Source organism: Alosa sapidissima, chromosome 6, assembly GCF_018492685.1.
Source record: "Alosa sapidissima isolate fAloSap1 chromosome 6, fAloSap1.pri, whole genome shotgun sequence".
In the NCBI taxonomy this organism is placed as follows: domain Eukaryota; kingdom Metazoa; phylum Chordata; class Actinopteri; order Clupeiformes; family Clupeidae; genus Alosa; species Alosa sapidissima.
Genome location: NC_055962.1, coordinates 32,325,975 through 32,343,102, shown reverse-complemented (window position 1 = coordinate 32,343,102; position 17,128 = coordinate 32,325,975). Strand labels below are relative to the sequence as shown.

Here is a 17,128-nt window from a genome sequence, read left to right as displayed (position 1 = left end):
TTATTTTTCTAAACATAGTGCCTTTGTTACTTTTCCTTTTTGACTTTACTCACACCCACTTCAAAAGAGCACCTGTTTGAAGGTATTACTTACAATAGTCTCAAAGTAGCTCTCTGAGACATTTTATTAATAAATTAATAATCTACAAACATATGGCTACTAAGATTGCAAAGTCTGAAAGTCATTAATTAAGACTTCATCATATAAGCCCCATTACTGGATTAGATCAATTCAATGTCATATTTTCAACGTGTAGCAACCTTTACACTAGTACTTGAAATGTTCCACAGACTCTGCCAAAATATTTCACTAGTGTGCATGCAAGTGTATAAATAAATACAGATATTTCAAAAGATATTTACTTACCGCTTGGATCGTAAAGCTGTCCCGTTTGGACTGCCAGCAGCTCCTAGCCAGATTGTAACTAAAGTGCTAAGACCCTGTCCCATACAAGGTAATATGGAGTGTGTCTGATCAAGTTACTTATTCACACACACACATCTGAACATGGCAGCTTTGACAACAACATTTTTGCTGTGGCTGCTTTATTTATTTCTGACAGCTGCAACAGTTGCAAAATCAGTGGCTGGGCCATCATAATATAAATCTTGCTGAGATCAAATGTTATTGCTGTTTAAGGCGTATAGTGCCATTGAAATTAACTAGGCATATGCCCACACAGATTTTTAATACTTTAACGTTTTAAGGTGCTCTTTTAAGTACTGTATACTGCCATCTTTGTAATGTGTATTTTGATGATTTAAAAATATAATTATTTCTAACATTGTTCATATATCATACTGTATCTCATGAAGTCATAATGTACACCCTCTTCTCCAATATATTGGTTTCTTCAAAAAGTTGCATGATGATATATCTGTTCAGCATGCAGAGCGGTTTCGGTTTTCTTTGCTTTTCAGGCTCTGACAGTAGATTTATATCACTGCATGGGCAGTTCTAGGATCAGACCTTTAGGGTGTCTTGAATATCTTTCAGAATGGGCCTACATGAAAGGTGCTCTAAGCGATGTCATACGTTTTTTAGGCTAAAACATTTTTTTGGCACTTATAGCAAATATCAAACTGTTCCAGCAAATCACAGACGAGATGAGATGCGCATTTAGGGGAGTTTCAATTGCACAGGGTGGGGGGGAGATCATCAATCTCCATCTTGTATTCGATGTTCTGGAGGTGTTACCTTGTCAAAGTTTCTTTGCTTCTTGTCAAGGTTGGCAGCTACTGTAGACCATTGGCTCTCTCCACATCAATCATGAGGTCCTCAACCTCACCCTGGAGTCTCTGCTTGGTCTTATCTAGAGAGGCACATTTTGAGTTGACAGCCTCGATTTGCTCCTCAGCCTCCTGGAGACGCTGGGCAAGCTTTTTTCTGAAGGAAAAAGCATCAGATTTAAGACAGAAAACATGATGATTTTTTTGAACATTTTAGTGAACAAAATATATCTAAAACTGTTTTTGCACCTTTAGCATGTTAGACTCCTCAAGCTCCTCAGTGCGATGGCATCAGTTTCATACTTGGTCCTCCACTGAGCAACCTCGCTGTTGGCCTTGGACATGCCACGTTGAAGCTGCTTCCTGCTCCTCCTCAAACTGCTCCCTTAAAAGGTTGCAGTCGTGGCGAGCTGACTGAACAGCATGAGCCAGGGCATTCTTGGCCTGTTTGTTTTAACAAGTAAGGGTGTTTATGAAAGCATTTCCCCAAATGTGATTGATGTAATCCAATTTCTTTATGTCATGCATAGGTAACAGTACCTTGACTTCCTCTTCATTCAGTCTCTTCAGCTCCTCAACTTGCTGAGTGAAGGCCTGCTTGCTTCTGGTCAGCTGAGACACAAGAGCATCTTTCTCCTCAACCTGGCGGCCAAGCTCACCATTTTCAGTCTGAAGTCTTGCTCTCTGAGCACTGAGGTCATTGACCTGACGGACACCCTCATCACTCTTGGCCTTGGTTTCACTGAGTTGGTCTTCAAGGGTGCGGCACATCTTCTCCAGATTTGTCTATTTATAATAATGTCCATTAGTAGCAATAAGTTAATGAAATTATTGTAGGTTGATTTGTTTACAAGATAGCATGAGGGTAAACATCTCGCCAACCTTGGAATTAGCAACAGCCTCCATATTGCTAGAGACATCATCAATCTCCATCTTGTATTCACTCTTCTCCTTCTCAAGCTTCTGCTTGACACGTTGGAGGTTGTCAATCTGCTCTCCCAGCTCAGCCACGCTGTCAGCCTGCTTCTTGCGGTGAGCTGCAGCAGTGGCTTCATGCTGCAAGGTGAACTCTTCAATGTCACGATGCAACTTCTGGAACTCAGCCTCACGCTTTTTGCTCATCTCAATTTGAGCAGCAGTGGCACCACCAGATTCCTCAAGATCCATGATGATCTCCTGGGCCAGCTTCAGTTCACCCTCAAGCTTTCTCTTGGTTCTCTCAAGGTCTATATGGAGCTATATGGAGCTTGGAGAGTACCGGTATGTTGTAAATGGTCAAATTTCAGTGTGAGAAGTTGCCAAATATTGATTTGTGTACTTACACCATCCACTTGCTGTTCAAGCTACTGTAAGTCTTTGATTTGGTCAGAGTGATAACTTTGTCTTCCTCTGTTTGAAGATCATCAAGAGTCTGCTGGTGGGCCTCTTGGAGGGCTTTCTTCTCCTTTGTCAGCTTAGCAAGGGACTCATCCTGAGATGCCATCTCTTCAGTTAGGTTCTTGACCTGCACATAGAAAGTTTTACATTTGTGAACAGTGTAAATAAGATACTTTATTTTTGACAGACTACATTGATCGGCCCTTTATGAATCCAAACCTTGTTCTCAGTGGCATGTTTCTCAAGGTTAGCTCCAGATCATCAATGTCCTTTTTGAGCTCAGAGCACTCATCCCCCAGCTTCCTCTTCTTGGCAGTCAGCTCAGCATTGATTTCCTCTTCATCCTCCAGTCTCTCAGTTGTCTCTTTGAGCTTGGCCTCAAGCTGGATCTTAGATTTGATAAGACCCTCACACCTCTCCTCAGCATCATTGAGACCCTCGTTTCCCTATTGTAAATACAAGATGGAAGCATTATAATACATCATTTGTATTGAAAACACAATCAAAGGGCTTGGATTGGGCCTCCATTCTCTCCTTCTCAGGTTTACGGAGGTAGATGGCAGCTTTGCCATACGCGGCCATATCACTGTCTTAATCAGAAATTAATCAATTAGACATGTACAGACACGGTACTATAAATAAAGTTGACAGTGATTAGGGGACAAAACCAGACCTCAATATATGGAGCTTATCAATGTACCAGGGTTTCCGTTGTCCGGTAAATAAATTAAATGTCCGACAAAATTAAATCTCTCCGGTCAAATTGTCTGATTGAAATTGGCTAATAATCCCTAACACAATCTAAATTTGAGAATAAGCCTAAAACGTAGGCCTATACTAAAGCAAGAATACGTCCTTTGGCTATGTTTTAAAGGAACAGACTCTACCATTTGAAAGTTATTAAACTAAGGCGTTCTACATACTCGACGCACCCGACCGGTAGCGCGACACCGTGATGTCAAAATGACGTAGATCTTGCTGGCGCGCCAGGATTTTAGCCAGGTAGCACTCATTTTTTTTTCAGACGAGCGCGACAAAGCGGAAACAGGAAGATGGACTAGTTCGAGGGCAAGCGAGAGTTGCAGTGTTTTGTTACAGTCGTGAATTTGTAATAGTTTGCTGGATAAGTTAATAAAGTTACCAGCGAGAGTTGCAACACATGGAATTAAGAGGAAAGAATAGAAACGATTTATTTTCAAACAAAGGATATCTATTAAGGCTTGAACAAAATCTCTCCACTTCAGGAAATTACACAAACTTAACACCCATATGCTGCATTTCAAATAAAGTGAACGCTTAAAATGTCTGTTAAACAAAGAACGAATGAGTGAGACGGTTGTGTATGTATTCATAGGTATATAGAAAAATGTATTTAGCTAATGGTAACTTGGGGAGAAACAAAAATAGAGTAAAAAGACACGTTTTACATAAAGTCGACTTTTTGTAGAACATTACTGTAAGATAAAGTCAGATTATTGTAATCCTACTGTAATCCTTTTAAAGTATCTGCATTGGTTCTGAACATTTCAACCAGAAATCCTCTAGGAGCAGATTGAAAGGGTCAGGGCTCTACAGTGCGCCCATTTCACTCGCACATGCGAGTAAAAATGATGCCGTGCGAGTGCAAAAAAATATTTAGGCGCACTGGTGCGAATGACTTCTAACCATGTCAATGTTTGTCTACAAAATACACCGCAACATCGAGAAGCATTACTGGTGCAGACCATAGAATCACGTCGCGAATGAAGCATAAAAACTACACCTCCCATCAACGTTAGCAGTTTCGCGTTGTGACTCGCTAGTAGTCGCTTCTATCAAATCCAAGAGTGCGCAGAAAAAGCGGAAAGTTAGACTAGCCAGCCAAGATGCAAAGATTGAAGAAATTAGTTCTTCTATCCACCGAATTCATTGGATATAGGAGGAACAGGATGAGATTCTGAGAATGTAGTGAGAGAAGGAAAGGTAACCTAACATGCCTTTAAGCCCAGTTGACGTATTGGCTGCAATATGCAAAATATAGCTGTTGCGAATCGGGACAAAAGTAGCCTCCCGTAATACTCACATTTTATTCAAAGGTAGAACGCTACTGACAACTCCAGGCTTCCACGCATGCTTGTTTGTTTACACCGAGTGTGTGTAAGTGCAAAACGAAAGTAGGCCTAACGTTTGCCTACTGCCCCCATCAATGCAGATATTTCAAATAAAAACTGAAAGTATAAAACATATATCCTTGATTAGCCTATGTTGCGTTTTGTGGAAGAGAAAATGGACTGTTTTAGTAGTAGTGTTAGGCAGTATGCAGTCAGATAGGTCACCATGGGCATATTTGGATTAGCTACAGATGGATTCACAAATAAATAAATTAGCCTACATTTGGCAGGATACTTGATATACAGGCTAAATGCAAATATGGCAATGTATTATATTATTTTACATTAACAAAATGTAGGGAAATAGAACAGACTGAAAATAAAGTAGGCACTGATCTTTAAAATCCTCTTTCCTGTATCCTAAATGTTGTCAGTCATTCTTAATATTCGCAATTGGTGCACTGGCATGTTTAACTGTTAGCTGCAGTATAATGTTAGATTATGTGTAAGTTAAGTACAGAACTGACTGTGCGCCCAAATCTTTGTCTGTGCTCCTAAATTTTTTAACTTGGGCGCACAAGTGCTCCTGGAAAATTTTTTTAGTGTAGAGCCCTGAGGGTCCATACATACATATAGCGGTATATCTATTCATAGGCCTATACTAAGGCAATGATTGGATGATGTTCAGTAAAGTAATGAGTGTTTACACATGTGAAGAGGGAAAGTGAGGCACTGGTGATTTAGTGTGAAAAATGAAATCAAGTTACTTCCTGTTAGATTTTTGTGTTAAGTAGAAAATTGTGTGTGGTGTTTGGCAAAATGTGTTTTAGTAAATTGAAAACTGAGTCAAACACTGAGAATTAGTATATGGTTTTGCAGATTTGGTGTGGGGTTATGATGTTTGGACGACATGTTTAGAAAATTGTGTGACAAGCAAAGATTTAGTGTGTAAGCCATTGAAAAAAACTGTAAATCTCTGCTGTTTTTTTTTCATGCTCCATCAGTAACATTGTGCTCTGATAGCGCCACATTCTATACAGTTACAGTTAGTTCTATACAGTGTGTTGATAAACACATCAAGATATAAGCTTAAAGTAGAGGGCTTCACCACTTAGGCTAGTGGACCGTGTTTGACACCTTGCATGAGCCCATGCTATCACAAGCTCTTGTCAAAATCTAGCAAATAACTACACAAGTAAAAGGCTATGAAGCAACACCAACAGCCTAGTTTACACAAAAACTTGCTAATGCGCTAACTGGCATCTATTTGAAATGTTATCAGCAAAGTTTGTTTCAGGGCAGTTCCAGTGTTATGGATGTGACAGTTGGACTCATATTGGTAAACAAAATGCCTTAGAGCAGGGGCAAAATTAGTAACAGTGAATTAATTTGCATGACTTTTAATGTAACCTTTGTCCTCTGAATACTGATAAATTCTCAAATTTCATATAATAGTTTACATCCTAAGAATACAATGCATTTTATCAGTGTTATGTGACATGAAATAGACACTTTTATGAGAGATTGCATGTTTTCTACAAACTTTGTGAATTTTCAAGGAAACTGCCGAAACCATGATATATGTAGCATGAAGGAGACTTGAATGAACACAAAAAGTGTGATTTTGAAACTATGCGCCATTTTCGTAATGCATTATGCAGGAAAAACTGTCGTTATGGATGTGACGGTTTCACGTTATGGATGTGACATGTCTGAACCAGTCCTCCAAAAACTACATAAAATACATACTTTTTTATTTTAAACTATTGAAATAGTAATTATGAACTAGAAAAGCAATTCCGAGGAATTACAGGAGGGGAAGCAATTTGGCTATTGAGCTAGAGTAATTGTGATACCTTCAAAGGTGCTTTTGGAGTAACCAAATTTGAATCTTGTGTGACAAGGCGTTCTTGAGATATCACACTCAAGTTGTTTTTATAGTGGATGGAATTCACTATCTTGAAATCTCCTGGCTTATTATTATTATTATTATTATAGTGGATCCACTATCTTGAAATCTCCTGGCTTCTTCTTATAACCTTTTCTTTTTACCTTTTCAAGAATGAATGCGACTCTAACCGCTTAACGTACAGACATGTTGAAATAACCGTTGTGTAAGTCTGGAGTTGGACAAGAGAGTTATTAGATTGAAGTTGATTTTTTTTTTGGAGTTGATCAGATTTTAAAAGTTTATACTTTTTGAGAAATAGGGGATTAAAAATTTTAACTACAAATGTAATGCCAGAGGATGGAAAGTTGCTGGCTTAATGTTGGTGGGAGATTCCTGAAAAAAAACATTTAATCACTTAATCTTTGGGTTCATACAAACCCTCGTACCAAAAAACTTTGTGTGTCAAGGCGTTCTTGAGATATAACACTCAAGGTGTTTTTGAACTTGACATTTGACCTTTGACCTCCAACATCATTTCACTTCATTTTTGAGTCCATACAAACACTCATACCAAATTTCAGGCATGTATGTCAAGGCATTTTTGAGATATCACGCTCAGAGTATTCATGGACTTGACCTTTGACCTCCAACATCAACTCACTTCATCTTTGAGTCCATACAAACACTTGTGCCAAATTTGAAGCATATGCGTCAAGCCGTTCTGGAGATATAATGCGTAAAGAATGAGATATGGCTGTGACTTTTATTTTGACACACGGGAAACACTTTAACAGGATGTGTAGTTTTAGGGAGTGCCAGATTGTATGCATTAGAAGCTGAGACAGTTGGATTCACAGGTAACACCTGTGCCAGTGTTCTGATTAGCCCGGGAACTACACTGGGAGCTTAACGAGCGCAGCTGGCTTTAGGCCATTATGACATCACAGCCATTCAAGTCTATGGGGGAAAAATTAGCTTTTTAACATTTTTAACCCTCTATTTCTCAAAAAGTATAAACTTTTAAGAAAATTTGAAAAAATAACTCTCTTGTCCAACTCCAGACCTACACAACGGTTATTTTCATGCACTGTAATAATAATAATAATAATAATAATAATAATAATAATCCACCGGATTTCAATAGAGGGTATGCATCCCCTCTAAAAAACTAGCAATGAAAATGATTGCTTCTTCAGTGCCCACTGAGATCCACAGGAAGAATCAGGACAAGTAATTTAAAATATAAAAAATATATAGTTTTTTAATTTACTGTCATCAATTTTGGTCAATGATTCCCGGGTCACTGAAACACCAAGGAACAAACACACACACACACATGAATGCACACACATAAACACACACACACACACACACACACATAAACACATATAGACAGGCAAACACACTCACATACACATGCACAACAAACACCCACCCACACGAATGCTCACACATAAACATACACACACAGGCATGCATACGCATGTGCGCATGCACACAAACATAAACAAACACACACACCGTTAGCACCCTAACACACACACACACACACACACACACACACACACACACACATAAGCAAACTCACATATGCACACACTCATTTACATGCACATGACTTGCAGGAGTAGTACTGTAGATGGAGACAAATTGACAAGCGTGATTCATTTTTTTGCAGAGAGAATCTCTGAAATGTCAATTGTAAACACTAAGGTGAAATGTGTTGAAACTGGCATGCCACCAGAACAGAAGTTTATCGGTTTATCGTAAAATAAAGTCTCCAGTCTTGTAAATTCACAACATCCATAATGTCACATCCATAATGCCCCATTAAAGGTTTTAGAAAGAAAGAGGAACAATTTGTTCATCATACTTAACATTGATATAATTAAGCTTTACATAGACACTTTGGACATTATAAAGAAGAACCTTACAAATGTAAGGAGCTGTGCTCTTAAAGGCAAGCTGAGCATACACATTGCTCTACCATTCCCTTGTCAATCTGGAATTTGTCAAATGATAACAATTTGGAACCTTGGCTCCATTTATCCCCTTTTTAAACATGTATAATATTGCCATGTAAAAAAAAATGTTTCTGTATGGTTGCACACCATATTTATGATGTAAAAATAGTGTAATTCTCCATCAAATTCAATCAGATCAGTTACAAACAATAAAATATATACACCTAAATTAACTTTTTTTTTTCCATGGTAAGGATGACATTTGCATAGCCTAATGTTTTGTGCATAGTTGCTTTTAAAATGCCCACTATCACTGGGAATTGAAATACTTCAACACAGGCATATATTTAGCTTATTATCAATAGCTGTAGTTTTATTGCTCCTAGGCATAATTCCAATTGGAGATGGTTTGCCATAACTTTAAATGTTTAAACGGCTTACCATGGATGCACACACAATGGCAAAGTAGCCTAATAAATCTTTCCTCTGCTTTCAAGTTTATCCAGTGGTTGCAGATGGCTTGCCATATCTTTAAATGTTAAAACGGCTTGCCTTGGAACTGCCGGGTCACAGCAATTGCAAGAAGTCTTTAGCCTGACGAGCCAGACCCACATTAAAATGTAGGGTCTGGAAACTCACCGTTCGCAGTGCTCAGTCCGAGGGGCGGGATAATCAGTTATCTTTCAAATTCCCTCTGCATGCAATAGGACAGCGGCAGCGCTATGAGTCCCATGCGTTTCCCACCAGCAGAGCTAGTTGGCTAGTTCAAACGCTTGCCAACTTAATAAAAGCTTAACTCGTGTCACACTGTTCGCCAGCAGCAACATCCATCTTATTTGTTTTCAAGTAGCAGGGAATTCAAGCCAAACCATTGCAACTCTGCCATCAATCATTATGTTAAGCCCACCTAACGACTCTATACACGATTTCATTGGCCTGATTAAGTTTCGATTTCTGGAGTTCACAAGCCAACGGAGAGTTGCTAGACTAGCCCTGGCAGCAAATGTAATTTGCTTCCGCTAGGGGCGCGTCTAGATTTCTAGGCTAAGAAGTCTTATCTATGGAGTCAGTTTTCACATTTATCCAGTGTGTTCTCAAATGATCTCAAAAGAAATGTTATTTCTTCGAACAGGTCACTATTCCTAGACGGGGCGGTGATGTCAACAACTTACTCCTAAGAAGAGAGGCTTTTATATACACCTTAAACACTATGTCACCAAGGGGGCTTAATATGTATTTTGATATCAAGCCTTTTCTGTGATTTTCCTTTTTGGATGATGACTATGTATGTATTGTATGTGTATGTATGTGTATGTATGTGTATATTTGTATCTATATATTTGTCTTTGCACATAGGCCCATGCTGATTGATACAATATTTGATTGATACAGCTTTTTTTTTTATTATTGACACATAGGCCGAGCTGCCTGTCACTCATGATGATTGGCACCCTTGGGTGCCCTGCCTAGGCGGGTGCTGAATGAATGGCCATGTGATATAGGCCACACTCTTCCTGTTACCCACATGCCTGACGAAGATCCAAGGGGATCGAAACGTTGCTTTTAAATTAATAAAGTTTATATTTTGGAGCAGTTGCAGTGTGCAGATCACACTTTTTCAATTTATTCACAACACACCACATGATTGGCTCAATGTATTCACATGTCAACGTTTTGCCGCGGAAGGGGTGTAGACAACTGCCATATTGGCGTTACAAACTAACCACATGCATTTCTATAAAGGATTTTTTGAGTGCTTTGTCTCTTCATTAGAAAGTCTGGTTACACCACTGCAACCCATACATTTACATGGAAATGGCTTTTGAATAGCTGTCCACTGTAGTGACCACCATGCGACACAGGGTTAATTGACTCTGATGATGATGTAACTTTTCCAAGTTTTCCATTTCCCTGTTGAAGCTTTTTAGGCGGTAAGATATCAATGAATTGTGGTGGAGGGTGAGGATGTTTGCACGTAAGCTGTCTATACAAATAAGATCTTGAAAGGAGCTACAACTGTGCAATAGCAATAATATGTAAATGCCCCCTGAAATATTGACTTTACTAGAAAGCAAGTGTCTAGTTTGTTTTACTGTAACCATTTAGCTGTTCAGATAAATCAGATAAATTGTAAATCAGATGTATCTTACCTTCTCCTCCCAAAAGAAGATGAAATTTCCACAGTTGTTATGAGTATCTAAAAATGATTAAAACAATTAAAAAAACCCATACAAAGATAAGTATTTTAGTGTATCAATAAATGTAATAGTTGCTTTAGAGATGAAGAGATGACACATTTTCTAATAGGAGCCTCCTCCTTTCTGTGTGTCTGTGAAAGACTTACTGTGCACTGGAACCCCCCCCCCCTTTTTGCAGCCCTCCCATAGCCTACTCCCAGCAGGTCCTTTTATTGACCTTTTTTCTGTCAACTAAGCAGAGCTCTAATAAGGCAAGATGTGTTTGATTGATGATTTTGGAAACATTTGATACCACATGATGCTCATAATGATACAAATCTGTGGTTATTTTTAACTGAGCAGAAAAAATGGAATGAGAAGTTAATGGAAGTGGCACAGTGAGCAAGTTTGCCCATCCATATGTTTTATCAACTGTAGTTGCAACAAATGCAATTGTTATCATATAGGTATCACAATTATAGAGCAATGTACGTTTGTTTGACTATGCATTTGTGCTTCAAGCTTTCTTGTTTGTATTTAGATGTGTCTGGCAGCTTTGTGTGCGTTTTCAACAGTTTGTAAATCACTTTACTAAATTTAGTTTCCTCGTTGATTTGTAGGCTCTCTGAAATGAATTGCATGTAATTAATATATCCATCAAATATTAATGTGTGGCATTATGCCCACCACACATACGTAGCATGTATCACTAGTTTTGCCAGAGATTTAAATAGTAAATTTTAGGGCAATATTCCAAAAGTGAAGAGCACTGCAGTTTTATTACTGGTGTTTGGTGACAGATTTCTTTTAAGCTCCATAGATGCCTGGACACACTGCATTACCAAAAGTGCAAAACGGACAATATAGTTAAGAACTTAGAGGCTTAAAATTAGGTATCACAAATAATAAGAAACAAGCCTCAACTGGACTCCATCTCAATTGGACTGTGTACTGTATGTTCCGTTCAGTTTGAAGGCGATTGTATCTTTCCAGTGTGTTGTAAACTGATTCAGCTTACATTGCAAAAATAGAATCTAACCAAATGTTATTAATCTTATATTGACTGATTTGAGTTGAGTTGAGTTTTCATCAAGTCAAATTTGCTCAACACTTGTGGTTCCAGTTCTTCCTGTGCCAGAGGATGAGGAGAATGGGACTAAAGGTGAGACCCTCTTGATGCCCCTGAGTGACAGCCTTGGCGCTCGTTCTGGTTCCTCGCCAGGCTCCAGTTTCGGCTCCTTCTCTCACTCCATTCCTGGTTGTTCTGGCTCCTCATCCCTCTGTAGCGCTGCCCATTCTCGATTGGCTGGCCTCACTCTCTAGTTATCATGTGGCATGTGTATGCATTGAGCTGACTCATCAATTTGCTTTTAAGAGTGTGTCCATGAGAGGACCAGGCGAGGGTGACATGCTACGTCACCGATTTTGATGAAACCAGTTGGCCAGTTTGTAGGGTCCACCTAAAAACTCAAAAAGCCAAAATAGTACAACATTTGAAACAACCCTTAGGACCCCCTCCTTGTTTAAGGCCAAAACTAAAAAAAAAGGCCCAAAATTGCATAAAATGTTGACATCCCTCCTGCTGTCAGATTTAAACACAGCAAAGTAACAATCCATGCCATCAAAGGTCCACCCAAGGTTAGTTTAAAACTGGAGTTACAAGGTAATTTATGGTGGACAAATGGAGATATATTATCATCAATCATGTCTACTGATCAAATCCAAGCTAGATTTAATGTCCTGAGTGTAATATATTCCTTAAGGTAGCTCAAAATTACATCATCGGGTAACATGCACCAGTATACCCGTAGGTCTATTTTTTGCAAATGTGATATCTCCAACATATCTCAGGGCTAGAAACAGTCACTTGAACTCAAATAATAACTTGTAAGACATTTTGATAGTCAAAGGTCAAGGTCACTGTGACCTTACTGTATGTACATCCCATTGTTGTGAATAACCTCTAAACATAATTTCAAATGTGATACATTCACACTGGTCATTTCTAAAACCAATCCCTACCCACTCCCCTCAGTTCTGGTGTGCACTCAGGTGGGAAATCACCCTTACAGCTAAATCGAGTTCTCCATGTAAAAGGGGGGGAAATGTTGGCGTTCTTTTATCACTTTTGGGTGCTATAGGCTACTTGGAACTGCTCACCTCAATGAACTATGCTAAGCTATGCTAACAGTGGGTGCTTCAGAATGAGGTAGGCTACAGCACGCACAGAAACGAGAAGTATGTAGTAGTAGTATCTGGCAGAGACAGTGAGTAAGATAATTTCCCAAAATGTTGGCTTGTTCCTTTAACACTTGGTTATGAGTGCAAATGGCTAGGGAGAGAGTTTTGGAAAGGGCCTTTCACTCACAGATAACAAATTCATTTGAATTTGATAGTCAAAGGTCATAGGTCAAGGTCATTGTGACCTCACATTCTTGTGAGGAATGCCTGTAGGAAGTTTTTTTTTTTCCCTTTCAAATGCGGCACACACAATTACTTGCACTCAAAGATGAACTGATTAGATTTGAGTGGTCAAAGGTTAATGTTACTATGACCTCTCAAAAAACCCAACATGGGCCTACTGTATTTTTACACTTTGAACACAATGTCCTGGAAACACAATGTCCTGGAGTTATCTCAAATTTAGCACAACTTAGGCCCTGTACACACATACCGAGATATTTTGTTTTTGGATCTTTCGTCCACACGTAAACAGTGTTTTAGCCCACACAGTGTCAGGGCCGGTGAGGCCAGGGGCCTGTACTACGAAGCGGGGTTACTGGCTTATCTGGGTAACTTCGAGAGTAACTTGATCACGTGTGGCGTAACTTCCCGATTAACCCGTACTACGAAAGGTGGATAGGTTTTAACCGAGGTATGCTGCCATGGCAATTTACGCTGCATCTCAAACCTGCTCCGAGCAGGTTATGTTCTTGGTTAACCCGAGGTTTCCGTTAACCACACCTTTTTTAAGTACCACCCCTCCACTAACAATTCGAGACTATGTCGGCGTACCTGGATGATCCATACGACATCGGAGCACAAATCATGAGGTGCTCTCTTCGAGGGGTTTTAGAGACCGCCATATATATATATATTCTCTATGAAGATATAGATTGTCAGCCGAGGGAATTCGTTATCTTTGTCAGATGATCTAGGCAGAAGTCTCTAATGTCACCCGTCATAGCAATGCCCTTACGTGGACAATTCATGTTTTCCATCTAATCGGTGATGCTGAACATCTGAGCAAGAATACTGTATGTCCGAAAATAAATCGGACATAGGCCTAGCCTAGCCTACAGTATGCTGAACATCTGAGCAAGAATAGCCTAAAATAAATCGGACATAGCCTAGGTCTAATAAATTAAAATCACCATTTTAACAAACTTGTTGAATTGAATGTCATATTACTGTACCCTGCACATAAAGGCTACACATTTCCACAGCACCAGAATCCGACCGAATGCCTCCCTCAACCCCTTCCACAATCGGCCTTCCACTATTATTTGCGATGGCCAACTCCTCTGCTACTGTAAAACACTCTGTGTAAAACACAGTAGTGTTCAAAGACACCTTTTTCTTGTTAGCTGTAAAACAGAGGCCAAGTGAAGGTTATAAGCATACTAGGCCTACATGTTTTCATAATTAAGAATTAAGACCTACTATTCTGAATAATGTGTTTGTGTTTCATTTTCACCTGCTGCCATGTGCGTTTGGCAATGGTGTTGCATCTGAAATGTTCACAGGATTAGGCATACACTAAATCAGTCAATGGGGGCTACTTAAACATTCAATTATCCTATTACTATAATCTATATGCCCACTTCTAAATTGTGCTGCATCTGTAGGCATTTCTATTAACTCAAAATATGCAATTTAATTATTTCAACTCATTTCAGACATTCTGCAAGCTATTAATCCTCCGTAACACATATTTGAAGAACTGTATATAGCAAGTCAGTTAGTACTCTTCTGGGCTTTTCTTGTTTTGCAGCCTACTGTACTCGATGTCCGTCCATCGTAAAAACAAAACATGTCTGTAGATCCTGCTTATTAGTACAAGTTATTTTAAAGCTACAAGACTCTGACATGGTATAACCACCTAGCTTCATGCTATTGTCCCACAAGGAAATGTGTCTGAACATTGAAAACATGATTATAGTATGGTGTCTTGTGTAATCCCGCTGGATTTTCTTGTACAAATTGATTTTTTTGCATATTTTGCTAGTATAGAGTCTAAGGGACCGTTCGGTATTTATGGAATGGACCACCAGAGGAAAATAGGGGAGGGTCATGTCTTTTTATTCTTTGTTGAGGGGAGGGTCACCCAACTTTTTTTAGTCTAGGAGGTAGGGTCACCCAACTTTTGTATTCATGAAAACAGCAAAATTTGGGCCGTTGCCCAGGGTCTCGCATCTGATAGCCATCGCACCTGCATGCCAAGATGACATAAGCGTTTATTCTTCATTAACGCCTATTAGCCTAAAGCTTACGAGGCTTAACGATCAACAACAATGATCATCAAATTTCTCTCTCATATTGCTCCTCATAACCACCCAGCACGTCCGAATCCCAGGACATAACGCACTGGACCTGAATAGGCTCGAGATAATTCCAAAGGGAATTATCCCAGATAGGCTACTGCATTTAAAACGAGATTGAACAAACCTTCCCGATCTTTGACATTGCGATCAGTGACTGGCATCAGGTGAATTAAGCTTTTCGAAGTTGAATACAGTAGGCTATTAAAAACTATTTGCGCACCTCCATGTCACAGGAGAGACTATTGGGCTCGCCCTTCTATGAATTAAAAAAAACGTTAGGCTACCTGCAAGCTGGCCTATGATTTCATTGCTGAGTTTGCGCCAATGGTAAGCAAGAAAATGTTATGCAGGCTATGGCGAGTCAATGTAATTTATTTGTCCAATGTTAGTCTACAGACCATAGTGCACATCTTATCATTAGTTTGAATGTCGTGTGTGTTTCTGCTCATTGACAAATAGCATTCACAGTATTCGCCTTTGTTACACTATTTGGTTTTGTGATGTAGCCTAACCTGATAAACGGCTTTTGGCCAAATATGTGAGCTAATGTTATAGGCTGTACAATTTCCCCTTTTAAAGACAAGCTGGTGTAGCCTATTAGCCTACTATTAAAATGCACCAAAAGTAGGCTACGTGTAAAGTAGGCTATGATTTTATGCACGTAAGTGAAAAGGGCCTCGCACCAGTCAAGTTCGCACAGGGCCTCCGAGTTCGCACCCCCTTGCGACGGCCCTGCAGCTCCTCCTAAGACAGCGGGTGAAATTGTGCAAACGACAGCCTTTTCAAGGCATTTCAAGGAAGGAGTGGTATGCAAGCTCCCAAATTGACCCAGTACAGAAGGCATCAATAAATTGTTGGGGAGGGTCATGCGTTTTTTCTCAATCACTTTGGAGGGTCATAGAAAAATGTCTTGCTCGCGAGGGAGGGTCACGTCTTTTTTGACTAACCCTCCCAAAATTCCTCCTGTAGACCCTTAAATAAATAATGAACAGTCCCTAAGGAACAAGGTTTTTTTTTGTCCATTTTCACACTTAGATGACATCATTTATATAATGCATAACTATCACTTGGGGGTCAAATGTGAGAAAACACTGGTAAAGAGACTATTTTGCCTAATTTTTGGGTGCGGATTCTGAATATCATATTTACTTAGCTGATTTTTTTTAGTTTTAAACCTATTAATTAGCATTTGCGGCCTAAAACTGGCCTCCATAGGCAACATAGAACGGGTGAATAGGGTAAAAGAATGAACTCCTTGATAATCTTATGAAACTTTACTAGTTGATTATTATGACCGCCGTGCCACCTAGTTAAAAATTAAAAAGCAAAAAATTAGGTGTTGTAATCTCTGGCTGACATGGTCAAAACTGCACGAAAGTGTAGGATCATTATGACACCCTCTGAATGCATGGCAAGTTTCGTGGACTTTCGTTCATGGGGGGCCATACAATAAATTAATTTATGTGTACATTTAGTGACCGTACACCAACAGAGTTTTCTGTGAATATCTTGAGAACCGTAGGGCCTAGGATGACCAATATTTTGCGTATGTTTGCCTCCAGGGATCATGTTAACCAATTCCATATGCACACATGTCCATAAACAGATATTCACACACACACACACACATACATTCACAGTAATCATACGTATGACACATACACACACAGTAGACATATGTACGCATGCATGCACATGCACACACACAGGCACACCCCCAAGCACATGCATGCATGCGCGCGCACACACACACACACACACATAAACACACACATGCACACAATTCAACAATTTATCATAATTAAGAACAGGCAAGATGGGGGTGGGGTGTATTTTACATGTGAGATCTATGAACT

At 39.4% G+C, this 17,128-nt stretch overlaps 2 protein-coding genes across 2 annotated transcripts; both read right to left on the bottom strand.

Moving 5' to 3' along the window:
• Positions 1 to 1,490: 1,490 nt before the first annotated feature.
• Positions 1,491 to 2,433, bottom strand: LOC121711331 (myosin heavy chain, fast skeletal muscle-like). Its single transcript, XM_042094843.1, has 3 exons — positions 2,112 to 2,433; positions 1,770 to 2,015; positions 1,491 to 1,673 (listed from the first exon to the last, which is right to left on the bottom strand). Exons 1-3 carry the CDS (start codon positions 2,394 to 2,396, stop codon positions 1,527 to 1,529), a joined length of 678 nt encoding a protein of 225 aa, XP_041950777.1. The 5' UTR covers positions 2,397 to 2,433; the 3' UTR covers positions 1,491 to 1,526.
• Positions 2,173 to 13,756, bottom strand: LOC121711190 (myosin-6-like). Its single transcript, XM_042094552.1, is given in 5 exon segments — positions 2,173 to 2,733; positions 2,826 to 2,851; positions 2,854 to 3,052; positions 10,702 to 10,748; positions 13,744 to 13,756. Coding segments are annotated over 5 exon segments (471 nt in total). The 3' UTR covers positions 2,173 to 2,547.
• Positions 13,757 to 17,128: the final 3,372 nt, after the last annotated feature.

Coding starts and splice junctions, on each gene's coding strand:
- LOC121711331 (XM_042094843.1), bottom strand. CDS start 2,396: ATGGATCTTGAGGAATCTGGTGGTGCCACTGCTGCTCAAATTGAGATG. Junction 2,016..2,111: donor AGGCTGTTGCTAATTCCAAG/GTTGGCGAGATG, acceptor TATTATAAATAG/ACAAATCTGGAGAAGATGTG. Junction 1,674..1,769: donor TGAATGAAGAGGAAGTCAAG/GTACTGTTACCT, acceptor TAAAACAAACAG/GCCAAGAATGCCCTGGCTCA.